At 42.7% G+C, this 13,341-nt stretch overlaps 1 protein-coding gene across 2 annotated transcripts in view; it reads left to right on the top strand.

Annotated features, from left to right (window-relative positions):
- Positions 1 to 13,341, top strand: part of RAB6B (RAB6B, member RAS oncogene family) — a 1,686,561-nt gene that overhangs the window by 894,191 nt on the left and 779,029 nt on the right. For both annotated transcript variants that reach the window (XM_044070456.1, XM_044070457.1), the window contains exon 5: positions 3,434 to 3,545. In XM_044070456.1, coding sequence (XP_043926391.1) covers positions 3,434 to 3,545 — 112 coding nt within the window. The remainder of the gene's footprint in view (positions 1 to 3,433; positions 3,546 to 13,341) is intronic.

Below are 13,341 nucleotides of genomic sequence, written 5' to 3' on the forward strand. Positions count from 1 at the left end.
GCAAGTGGAAAAGATTTTTTATTTGGCATCAGTCCAAGAACCTCTTCAGGCCTGGATTTCTTAGTTTCTTGATTATTTGTATGAGTTATTGCCCTCTGGCCTTTTGTATTCCTGCATCAAGATTCATCTGGCTACCATTTCTGTTAATCTGCACGTGGATAACCCCATTCTTTCTAACAATTCTCTATTTAAACAGTTTTTTGAAAGTGGTGTTTCATGTGCATCCACCTAGAAAACACATGGCACATCCTTTGTGCTTGAAAAGCTTACTCCTTTTCCATTTGAACCAGGTCATCAGGCTGAATTGAGGTCCTTAACACTGAAGAATGTTTCACTGATGCTCTGTTGTCTACTAGGAGATTATCTGAATTACAGGCACTTATGATCAGTCAGACTTACCTCATTTTTCACAAAGATAGGGTCTCTTTTAGAACTGACCATTCTTTTATGCCTAATATGTCATAACACTCAAGCCTTCAGGAAAACTTATCAGCTATTTGTCTCCTATGAATGAAAGAAGAAAGGACAGCCAGAGTCAAAGCAGGCTATTTCCAGATGGTTATGTCATACTATTGCCTTTTGTTATATTCGCCATAATAAGACAAAACCAGGCAGGAATAGGAACCATTCCATCATCCCACAGACAGAAGTTTATAGATTCATAGTTTCATCTATACACAAATATTAGGGAGATGTTGACAGCAGTCTTACTCTGACCTCTGCTAGAATAGAATTTGAGTCACAAGCTCTTGTGATGGGTCAGTCTTATCTCATTTTCCAAAAAGATGGAGTTTTTTGAGAACTAATCCTTCTTTTATCACTAAAGTGGTATTTGCGTTTACCTTGAGCCAAGTTATCCATCTCCTTCTCTTCTTTCCAGAAATTAAAATTAAGGGAGAAAGGATACTCCATAACTTGGATGTCCACAGGCAACTGAGGTAATATAATGACAAAACAAATTATTTTAGGAACTCTTGTGAATGTAAAAAAAATGAAAACCCATGTTAAAGCAGACTAGCAATTCCAGGCAGGGTCAGGGCTTACTCTACCAGTGATTTGCCTTTTGGGGGGCTTTCTGGAAAGGGATGAACTGCAGAAGTATCCTAGAGGCAGCAACTTGGTCCTCTGTGCATACTTATACAGAGTAATGCAAACTGGATTATTTTAGTGTGTCCAGAACAGATTCTGCTAGGACCATTCTCCAGGAGCTCTTGGACTCTTAGGTTATTTTTCCTCCGTTTTTAGTTTTGAAACTACATATGTCAATCTATCCAAATAGCTTGGAATACTGCAACAACAATCTGAATGTTGAATGTAGCACAGTTGCGCAAGTAAACTTACCATAATAATAGATGTTCCAATAGATAATCATTGAAGTCACACAAAATTAAAGTAATCTTCTCATCAAAGAATGTCTTTAATGTTTGCATAAAAGTTGGAGTGGCCACCCCTCCCGCCAGCCTGTTTATTTTGCCTATTTTTCCTTTAGTATTGCCAGGATATGTATGCATATACCCTTATGCATATAGTTTTACTGTTGGGTTTATTTTCTAGTACTATCCTTTCAGAGATCTTGTCTCCCTTTTTTCTAGGAAAAAATGCTCTAAAGTAATTGGTATTCTAAATGTCTTTATGTGGAGCTCCCCTTGAGCTCATGACAGAGTATGTGGAAGGTGCCCTAAAGCTTTTAAAGCTGGCAAGTGGCAAGTGGCAAGAGGTAGGACCCAAAATAGTGTAGGCTATTGTAATAATGATCTATTAGAACATCTACTGTTATGGTAAGTTTACTTATAAAGCTGTATTTTTTAAAAGAATTCTTGCACAGGGTGGCTGAGCTTATGAACCGGAGGAGGGGATAATGGTACAAGTATGCTCCTTGAATGCCAGTAAAACTTTTGAAACTGTTTACTCACATGTCATTTACAAGTAATGTGGGCAGCTTAGAAATGGAGTGCACAGTGGTTTACTACCTTAAATATTAGCTGAATCACAAGCCCCTTCAATTTGGTAACATAAGCCTCATTATAGAATGACTGGAGGGCAGTATGTTGTGATCTATAATATGAAACATAGCCCACTAGTGGTGTATAGACATAGGATAGGATTTTGTGAAAAAAAGTTTGAGGATAGCAAATAAGTTAACAGATCTCTAGATGCACACAAATTGTGGATGAAGTACAGTCAAACTGTTGACACATATTATGAGAGAGACATTAAAAAGTTGGTTATACAAGTAGACATCTGACTGTACATGTTAGTATTCTAATACCTTGTTTACAATATTATGTACACGTCTGCGGCCCTATGTTTGTAAAGGCAAAAGCGTAATCAAAAATATTCTGAATCTAGTAAAGCTAATGGAGGATATGGGATCCAAATCAAAGTTATAATGAGGTGGGGCTGAACAACTGTAGTATGCTCGTCTGTGTTTTGTGGTAAACAAGGAGCAAAAGAAAGAAGCCTTCAGGTATCTCAGAAGTTAAATAAAACAAGATATAGCATTAACTGAACGAAAGGGAGTTTTCATGATATCTGCTATGGCATGAAGATAAATGCTGGTATTGTGTAGTGGAATGTAAGCAACCATCTCTTTATACAGTAGGCTGTTGACAAATGGAATAAGGTCTCACCAGAAGTGGCATAAACCCAGAAAAATTGCTCAGAGTGGCATGTGCAAGCCACAAAAAGCCTTAACAATAGGCCGAGGATGAAAACAGAACTTAAGCTATTAGGAACTGAATCTGCAGTAGGGAAGGAAGCAGGTGTACACAGTGGTCATTGCAGCTCATACCTGCCTTTGTTGCTGATGCTGCTATACAAAGGTAAGTAAATATTTACAAAAAAGGGACCAACAATTTTACTGCTTTGACTGCACTCCATTTGCTGTGTGCTGCCCACACTTGGTACAGAGTTATGATGTAAATGAAATGATATACCAGATTTATGTTGTAAGCACAGTCTTCTACCAAATAAACAATTGAAACTTAAGGTGTGCTAAAGGAAGAAAAAAGCCTTGTGCACGAGTTTATCTAAAACTTCCACTACTTGATCCATAAATTGTACAATGTAAGTGACATCATACAGAGCTACTGTATGGTCTCTAGTCAGCAAGTGTAAGGCAGACCACTGCTATTTCAATTAGTTATTTTTATACTGACTAGACTTACTAGTTCCCATGTATATACATTTCATCATAGGATTAGCAGGGGAAAGATGAACATTTTGGAGGGGAATAATTGATCATTATAATGTCAGTAGGTTAGTGGTGACAACACCAAAAAGGAAAATGTATAAGTTTTTGTAAAAAAGAAAATGGCATGCACAAAAAAATTGGCAAAGACAAAATTGGGGAAAATAACATTATTTGTTTAAGAAAACATATTCTGCTAATAACTGCTGGACTTGTTAACCAATGTAATCATTCTTAATGCAGATGTGAACTCATTCCAGCAGACTTCAAAATGGATTGATGATGTCAGAACAGAGAGAGGGAGTGATGTAATTATTATGTTGGTGGGCAACAAAACAGACCTTGCAGACAAAAGGTAAGCTGGTTTTCCAAACAGAAATCATTTCTTACTACAACCATGACATATGATTTAAAGTATGTTGTTGTGTTGTTGTTGTGCCTTTTGGCTTATCCCGGTTAGGGGTCGCCACAGCAGCACTCCGGTTCGCTAATGTTTGGTAGTGGATTTTTATGTGCCGAGTTACCAGCCCTGACGCACAACCTTCAATGAAGGCACGCCCATGCACGCATGCCTCCACACAGAAGACGCTCTGGCTGAGAATCGAACGGGACAATGTCTTGCTGTGACGCTACCGCAGCACCACTACCATGGGCTACATACATATGATTTAAAGCATAGATTGCACAATTGAATATGTTCTTTTAATTCATTTTTAGAATCATAGCACACTAGCATTTATCATTGTCCTCTTTATTATAAGTGAAATGTGCCTACTCTCACTTTTCTGTACAATTATTTTCTACAAGGTAGTACTTCTGAAAAAAATCCCCATATTAAATATTCATTCATTCATTTTCAGATTGACAACATAATCCATTCCATGGTTACAGGTGAACATCAGTGTATCACAGCTGTCAATCAGCAGAAGGCACTAACACCAGTCATTACATTGCATGCAGACAGATATACTATTTATTCCGCTGTACAAACTCAGAATTCCATAAAAACTGCTTATTACATTCAAAAGTTTCTGAAAACCCCACAGGAGTTTTTGTTGCCATTTCACATGATATTTTTGACAGTTATAATACTAATAATTTAAACAATGTATTACAGTGGAAAATCTAAAAGATAAATGTGAACTTTCCTTCAAGTTAAATTATTTTTTATTAAAACTATTAAACAGGAGAGCTACAATAAGACAAGAGTAAAATAAACAACACTGAAAATATCTTTTTTCAAAAGACATGGCAAACAGTTCTACCATATCTTGCTTACTCTATGTAATAGAGAATAATAGATGATTCTCACTTAATACATCAAGTGAAATTAATAACATCATTAAATAAAGGGAAACTGACAGTGTGTGTGTGTGTGTGTGTGTGTGTGTGTGTGTGTGTGTGTGTGTGTGTGTGTGTGTGTGTGTGTGTGTGTGTGTGTGTGTGTGTGTGTGTGTGTGTGTGTGTGTGTGTGTGTGTGTGTGTGTGTGTGTGTGTGTGTGTGTGTGTGTGCATTTATTGGAGTCAAATTACATCAATTAGTTATAATGTCTGAGATGCTTATATCGAATAAGATGCTCAATGAATGTGTAGTGATGGCTTGATAAAACTATTTACCCAAAGTTCCTTTAGAAAATACAAAAAGGGATATTCGTAAACTTCATATTATGTGCCTTGAAAGTAATATAAATATGCCCTTTTATCCAAATGTTGCAGTATTCATACTGTGGGATTTCCAGCCCCCAGGCGACCTGACATCGGCTCCTATACAAAAGCTTAAGCCTGAGTGCCGTAGGTGCATGGTATATCACACGTAGGGCCATAAACCATGGAGTATAAATGTGATGTCAGCACACACAGACCTCAGAACATTTCAGCCGCAGATGACGATAACTTCGACCACTTCACTCCTACGTTTAAAGACTTCTAAAAGGTAAGTACTCCATTGGGGTTTGCCTTTTCAGAATTACTTAAGCTTTAGCTTGGTTGCTGTAGTTGTTTTCATTGGCAGATGTCAGAGAAAAAGAGTAAATGTAATTGCGGAGCCACATTCCACACAAAGACTCCCATGACTGCTGTGTCTTTTGCTTAGGTAAAGAGCACAACCATAAGGCCTGCTCTATTTGCCAATCCTTCGTACCCAAGACCTTACGCAGCCATCTGGCCACATCAAATCTGTTTTTAGAAAACCAAAGGCTTAAATGCCTTATGCTTAGGATGGATCCCGAGATGGCTGCCCAAGCCAAACAACCTCATAAGAAGGCCAAAGTTTGCAGGCCTTCTCCAGATGCTGCTCTGCTTTCGGTTGCTCTGCTGACTACCGTTCTAGGGACTGAGGGACACCCGATTACTCTGACGGTTCTGACGGCTCCTTTGGAAGAGGCTGTGTCAGTAGCCATGGAAAGCACATCAGCAGAGTTGATTCAGATGTCGGTCATAATTGACGTCGAGGGAGAACCATCTCTTGACCGGCCAACTGAGACTTCTCCTACTCCAGCGCAGGCCTTTGTTTCCCTACCTACCCGGATGCACACTCCTACTAAAAGGAAACAGAAAACAAAACACTTGAGCCCAACACCTCAAGCAGCACCAGACTGGGAATCCTTCACCTCTTCTTTGATGCAGGCTTTTATGGCACTTAGGCCTACAGGCCCTACTCCCACTAGCATCCCTGTGCTGAGTCCTAGGCCGGCTTCTGCCTCCTCCCTGCCTTTAACCTCTACTCAGCAAACAGTTACTCAGGAAGACCCAGACCAGTCTTAGTCCTCCTCTGAGGAATCTGTCTCCTATGTCTCTCAGATTGCCTCTCCCATAGACTATTACTCACCTGAAGAGGACTCTATTGAAGGGGACTCCCCACCTGAGGACTTATCATTTAGGGAGACTATTTCAAAAATGAAAGAGTATTTTAAGTGGGCTACTTCTTTAGTCCCTGAAACCCAGATGAGATACTTTGAGCTTCTACAGCTTGACTCCGCCTCACCTTCAGCCATCCCTCCCGTACTCCGAGCTTTCTTGGATGCCTTCACTTCTATTCCCAAGAACCCAAACTTTTAACCTCCTGCTCCTAAAAGGTCGGATAGGTTTTACAAAGTCCCTGATGACTACAAGTTCCTAATAAAACCACCCTTGGTCGACCCAGCAGTTACTGCAGTATCCCCAGACACACAGTCTAGGCAATTGCCTTCTGCTCCCCTACTGCCATCTGATAGACAGCAAAACCATTGACAGAATGGGAAAAAAGTTATGTACCTCCTCTACTCTAGCTTTCAGGGCTATAACTACCAAACTCACATGGTGACGTTTGCCCTAGACCTGGTTTCTCAGGCCACCACATTGTTGGCTACCACCCCTGACTGTCCAGCCAAATCTGATATTTCCTCAGAATTGTCCCTGGCCACCCAAGTAGCCAGACACTCTATCCTATGCAGTTAGGATGCAGCAGAAGCAGCTGCCAGATCTGCTGCCACTGCATCAGCCTTGTGCAGATAGTCCTGTCTCAGATTACAACCTCTGCCAGATGTTTTTAAAGCCAAGATCATGGATGCTCCTCTGGATAACAACCTTCTATTTGCTAAAAATGCTGCAGAACATTTTAAAAACTTGCAAGAAAAAAGCAAGAGACTGCAGGACATTAAGCACTTGCTAATGTGTCCAGTGCCCAGATACTACAGAAACTACCCAGCCAAAACCTCCTATGTCAGAAGGGCCCCTCCCACCTCTCGCCCTTCTACTACCAGACCATGTAGGGGACCTCGGAGACAACCGTATTCTAGACCCCCTCAACCACAACCCCCCAACAAACAGCCCTTTCCAGATAGAGGGGGACCCTCCTCCATGTGACTGCCTTGCCCAAGTGCCCCTGTCCACCCGCCTTACCCAATGCCTCCCCTTCTGGAAAACCATCACTATGGATCTGTGGGATGTTCATCGTGTTACACTGCTGCAGTCATTACACTTGGATTATCCTGCCGTCAGGTGGTCCCGCAGTCGGCCAGAGTTCCAAAGTCTTGGTCCGGCGTCGGTTGCTGTCGCCTCCTCCCTGACGTCAGTGCGACAGGGGTATATAAGATGCAGCCAACGCCATTTTCTTCAGTCTTTCTTGCCGCGCGGTGCCCGAAGCAGAAGCAGTTCGCAAGTGCCAGTCGGCCGACTCCTGAGATTTTCATTCCGAATCCAGAACCGAAGTCTTCTAAAAAAGCTAAGTACCCCATTGGGGAAACTTTTTCTTGCCTCAGATCGATGTCAGTAAAAGTTAATAATTGTATTTCTTGTGGGAAGCAAATACCTCATAAGGATTTCCACTCCTATTGTATTCCATGCCTAAGCCCTTTCCATGACGTCACTGGTTGTCGGTTTTGTGCTAGGTTTAACAAGCGCACTATTAAACGTCGGTTTGATTTTGCCCGACATTATTTTGGTAGAAAATTCAATTATACCATGCCATCGGAAATTTTGACGACCGCAATACATAAAAAGTGCAAGGACAAGGACAGGCATCCGAGGCCCAAAACGGACGACGAGGCCTCCTCTAGGCCGGTCGCCGGTTCTCTGGTTTTCAGCGAGGTGCCTACGCAGCCCCTGACGACCGTTTCCACAGAAGCACAGACCGCCTCTGACTCCCATGTGGAGCTGGCTGGGCCTTTGGATGCACTAGGGCTTAAGTTTACCGATCCTAGACCTACAGAGGAAACTGAAGTAGCTGAGCATTCCACAGCTACAGAGGATGTTTTCAGACCTACCCAGTTAACTATTAAACCCTCTGTTAAATCTAAGCCCCCCTTAAAGGCAAAGAAACAGACACAACTCTCTCCAGGACAGGCTTCCATGCCTAAGAAACAGATGCTAAAAATGGCCGAGGACCTGATCACTCTGATCAGGGGGTCCCATCCCCCTCCTGATAAAAGGCCCAGGCAGGATGCAGACTATGGATCTTCTGACCAGGTATCCATTTCCTCTGACTCTTCCTCGGACCTAGGATATTCTTTACCCCCTTATGAGGATTCTGATGCTGAGGAATCAATTCCATCAGCCTCTCCGCCTGAGGATTACTCCTTTGGGGAGACCTTACATACCATGAGAGAGCATTTCCATTGGGAAGGCCAGGATTACTCAGAATCCAAGAAAAGACTCAGAGACTTCCTTTTATTGCCCCAACACAGACCCCTTGCTATTCCACCAGTTTTAGACATTGTGGGTGATGTGTACACTGAATCCAATTTGAACCCGTACTCCTTACCCCCAGCCCCAGTTAAACCTGATAGATATTACAGAGTCCCTGACTCTCACAAATTTCTGTACAAAAGCCTTGTTGCTGACCCTGAAACTATTTCTCAGGTACCCAAAGGGATTAAAGCCTCATCAGCAAAAAACACAGTCCCCTCTGACAGAGATTCCAGAGCATTAGACAGATGGGGAAAGAAGGTATATACATCTGCAACTTTAGCAATGAGAGCCTTGAATTGCAGTTTCACATGCTAAAATATCAGCAATTTTTGATGTCTCATTTGAAACAAAAGATGCTTCCAGAATCAGATCCTCCTAACTTAAAAGAAATGCAGGATTTATTGCATGCAGCTGAACAAGTGGGAAAACATACTTTACAATGTGGGTTTGATTCCTTAGAGGCCTCCTGTAGAGCAGCAATTACAGGCTCTGTCATTAGAAGGCATGCTTGGTTAAAAGAACATACGTTACCAGATCATGTTAAGGTCAAATTATTGGATGCACCTTTGCAGCGGGATGTACTATTTGGAGTTAAGGCAGAATAGGTATTAAAGAAGATGGAGGATAAGGCAAAATCTATGCAAATGGTGAAAGATTTCTTACAGGTTCAGCCACCTCGTTTTAGCAGAAATTGGCCAACAAAAAATTGGTCCTTTCCAGTCACAGATAGACCTCAAAGGGGCAGATACAGACGTCCAAGAGGTAGAGGTCAGACACAAGGCCCTTGCAGGCCTCGACAATGGGACACACCAGGCCAGAAAGAAGGGGAAGACAGGCCTCAACCTTATAAAAAGCAGCCTCAATGACTTTCCACTACAGCTGCCAAACAGCTCTCTCTTGGCAGCCCCCTTAGGAGGAAAACTGGCACTTTTTTATCACAACTGGCATTGCATCACCAAAGACAAATGGGTTCTCAACATTGTATCTCAAAGTTACAGGTTCCATTTCCACACCTTGCCAAGGCTAAAAGGAATGCCAAATCTGCCACCAAATCAATAGGCAGAGGCTCAAAAACAAATTACAACACTCATGGACATGAGAGCTATTCAAAGGTACCATCACAAGAACAAGGACAAGGATTTTACTCAAGACTCTTTCTGGTTCCCAGAAAAGACAAAGCCTGGAGACCCATTCTGGACCTTTCTACACTAAACACTTACCTGGATGTTCCTAAATTCAAGATGTTGACACTACAGCAGCTTCTTCCCATGCTGGGCAAGAAAGCTTGGCTCGTGACTTTGGACCTCAAAGAGGCATACCTGCATGTCCCTATCAGACAAAATTGCAGAAGATACCTCAGATTTCTAGCTGGTTCAATGCACTATCAATTCTCTGCACTGCCCTTTGGCTTATCTACTGTGCCCAGGGTCTTCACAAAGTGCCTGGCACCAGTAATTGCATTTTGCAGGCAAAAAGGAATTCAAATTTACCCATACCTGGACGATTGCCTGATTCAAGCAGAGAGCAAGGACATTCTACTAAAACATCTAGTGTACGTAAAAAAGTTATTAAGTTGTCTGGGGTACACAGTAAACGAAAAGAAATCAAAACTAGTGCCCTCACAACAGATAATATTCCTGGGTGCCAGCTTGAACACAATGGCCCAGATGGCTTATCTCATGCCAGACAAGCAAGGACAACTGACTCAATATTTTCAATTAATGGCAACAAAGACCCAACTCCCTGCAAGAAAAAATCTGCAGGCCTTGGGCTACATGGCATCTTGCATACTACTAATTCCATATGCCAGACTGCATATGAGGAAACTACAATGGTACCTAAAGAGCGTATGGTCTCAACACTGTCAAAGTTTGGAAACAGTTATACCACTAATTCCTTGCCTACAACAGGAGTTTCGATGGTGGGCACAAGCTTGTCACCTCAGCAAGGGACAGCCTTTCACTCAAGCCACAGCCAGCCAGACACTGACAACAGATGCATCTGATTACGCCTGGGGAGCACACATGGCAGGAAAATGTATCCAGGACGAGTGGCCCACAGAGCAAAGACATCTCCACATCAATCAAAAAGAGATGCTAGCTGCACAAAATGCTATTATAGCTTTCAAGGACCTACTGCATCCAGGACAATTACTACTAAAGACAGATGACACCACAGTTATGTGGTACATAAACAAGCAAGGGGGCACACACTCCTACTCCCTCTGCAGACAAGCCATGACCTTATGGAACACAGCTCTAAGCTACCAAGTTCATCTGCAAGCACAATTCCTGCCAGGAGAGAAAAACACACTGGCAGACGACCTAAGCAGAAACAGTATGGACCCGCACGAATGGGAACTAAACCCACAAATATTCAGAATGATAACACAAAAATGGGGGAGCCCGGACATAAATCTGTTTACCACCCCAAAGAACTGCCAATTACAGAAATTCTGCACAAGGAGCTACCATCCACAAGCGTGGAAAGTGGATGCCCTCTCATTCAGCTGAAAAAAACTACAAGCATATGCTTTCCCACCTTTAGCTCTCTTTCCAAAGGTACTCATAAAAGCCAGGCAGGAAGCGCCAAAAATGATCCTGATTGCACCAGACTGGCCACGCTAGCACTGGTACCCAATCCTAAAGAACTTAACACAAGAACCACCCTGGATTTTACCACAAATTCCACAGTTGCTGACACAGTACAATAATCAGATACTTCACAGCCAGCTAAAGACCTTAAACCTAGCTGCATGGAAAATTCCTTAGTCAAGCAAGCAATGCCTCTCTCCAAAGCTGTTATGGATGTCATTCTGGAGGCCAGAAGGCCTAGCACCAGGAAAGCATACTCGGATAAATGGAAGAGATTCTGTGCCTGGAACCAAGCGCACAGCCTTGACCCTCTTGTCCCAAACATTCCTCAGATACTGCAATACTTAATTGAGATGCTGGACAAGGGCCTTTCTTTCTCGTCCATCAAGATCCATGCCTCAGCTATCTCCACTCATTACAACACGGATCCACCAATTTTTTTCTAATCCTTTGCTCAAACAATACCTCAGAGGGGTAACGTTACCACCTTTTGAGCCAGCTAACACAGCAGAATTAAAATACATCTCTTGGAAAACTGCTCTGCTACTGGCAATAACATCAGCACGAAGAGTTTCAGAATTACAGGCACTAATGGCAGTGCAACATTTCCTCATCTTCCACCAGGACAGGGTGTCCTTAAGAACCAAAACTACGTTTATGCCAAAGGTGGTATCAAGTGTGGCTCTAAACCAAACTATTCACTTGCCAACTTTTTATCCAAAACCACAGAAAAAAGGGGAGAGACTACTACATTCTTTGGACATTCACAGGCAGTTACACTTCTACTTGGACAAAACCAAAGCTTTCAGAAAATCTGAGCAATTATTGGTAGCATACGCTGCAGGAGCACAGGGAAAAGCCATTTCAAAGCAGACTATTTCAAAATGGATAGGACACTGTATACGTTTCTGCTACACCCACCATGGGAAACCTGTACCTAGCAGCATTAGATCTCACTCCACCAGGGCAACAGCCACTTCAACTGCCTACCTCAGAGGAGTACCTACCAAGGATATTTTGGAAGCAGCAACATGGAGTTCTGTGCATACCTTCACCAAACATTACCATTTGCCTTTATACTCCAAATCCAGAGCAGGCTTCACCACTGCTGTACTGCAGGGCCTTATAGCCACTCCTAATGCCTTATAAATCCAGCCTCCCTACTTCAGCTTTGGGATTCCAGCCAAGTGTAAAGACTGCAGCAGTGTAACACGATGAACATAGTACAGTTTTGTACCTACCATAAATGTAGCTGTTCGAGTGTAAACACTGCTGCAGTCCAGGTTACCGTCCCTCCTTCCCCTCTTACTTTCTGGTATTTACCTAGGGCATCTACCCTTTATTACCTATGGGGAGTATTTGCTGGTAACTAAAAATGGTTGTTTGCTTTACTTTTGTATTTTTTACTAGCAATTTGTATTGCCTACCTATTTGGGGGCACCTGACATCTGGGGCAAGTAAAACTGAAGAAAATGGCATCGGCTGCATCTTATATACCCCTGTCGCACTGATGTCAGGGAGGAGGCGACAGCAACTGATGCCGGACCAAGACTTTGGAACTCTGGCGACTGCGGGACCGCCTGACAGCAGGATAACCCAAGTGTAATGACTGCAGCAGTGTTTACACTCAAACATCTACATTTATGGGAGGTACAAAACTGTACTTTCGTTCCATCATCCAAAAAGGCTACTTTCTTTCCTGGAAAGAAAACCTACACCATTAAGGATTCCTTTCCCTCCCAAAAATCAACTCCCTCTACTTCCTCCCATTCTGCAGGAACTAGTCTCCCAAGGAACCATAGAACCAGTCCCCTCAGAACAGGAGGGATGAGGTTTAAACTCCCGCCTTTTCTTAGTCCCAAAAAAGGATGGCCCCTGGAGACCTGTCCTGGACCTCTCATACCTAAACCTGCTCTCCCTTCAAACTCTTTTACCCCTCATCCCATCTCAAGCCTTCATGGTCACTCTAGACCTAAAGGATGCATACCTGCACATCCCAGTCAGACTCTCCCACAGGAGGTTCCTGCACTTCTCTGGGCCCTCTTATCATTTTCATTTTACTGTATTGCCTTTTGGCTTGTCTACGGCACCCAGAGTTTTTACCAAGTGCTTAGCCCCAGCCATCGCCCATTGCAGAACCAAGGGAATACAAATCTACCCTTACTTGGACGATATTCTCATTTTGGCAGAATCAGAGTCAACCCTTCTGGCAAATCTCCAATTCACCATGTCCCTACTAAACAACCTGGGTTTCACCCTCAACATCCAAAAATCCTCTCTCCTCCCACAACAGGACACATTTTTCCTTGGATACAGAATCAGAACAGATCTAATGAGATCCTTCTAACCACAGGACAAGGTACAATCCCTAGCCTCCCATTTTCTAAGTCT

This window comes from Protopterus annectens, chromosome 4.part1, assembly GCF_019279795.1.
Source record: "Protopterus annectens isolate FY-2018-M chromosome 4.part1, PAN1.0, whole genome shotgun sequence".
NCBI classification, from domain to species: domain Eukaryota; kingdom Metazoa; phylum Chordata; order Ceratodontiformes; family Protopteridae; genus Protopterus; species Protopterus annectens.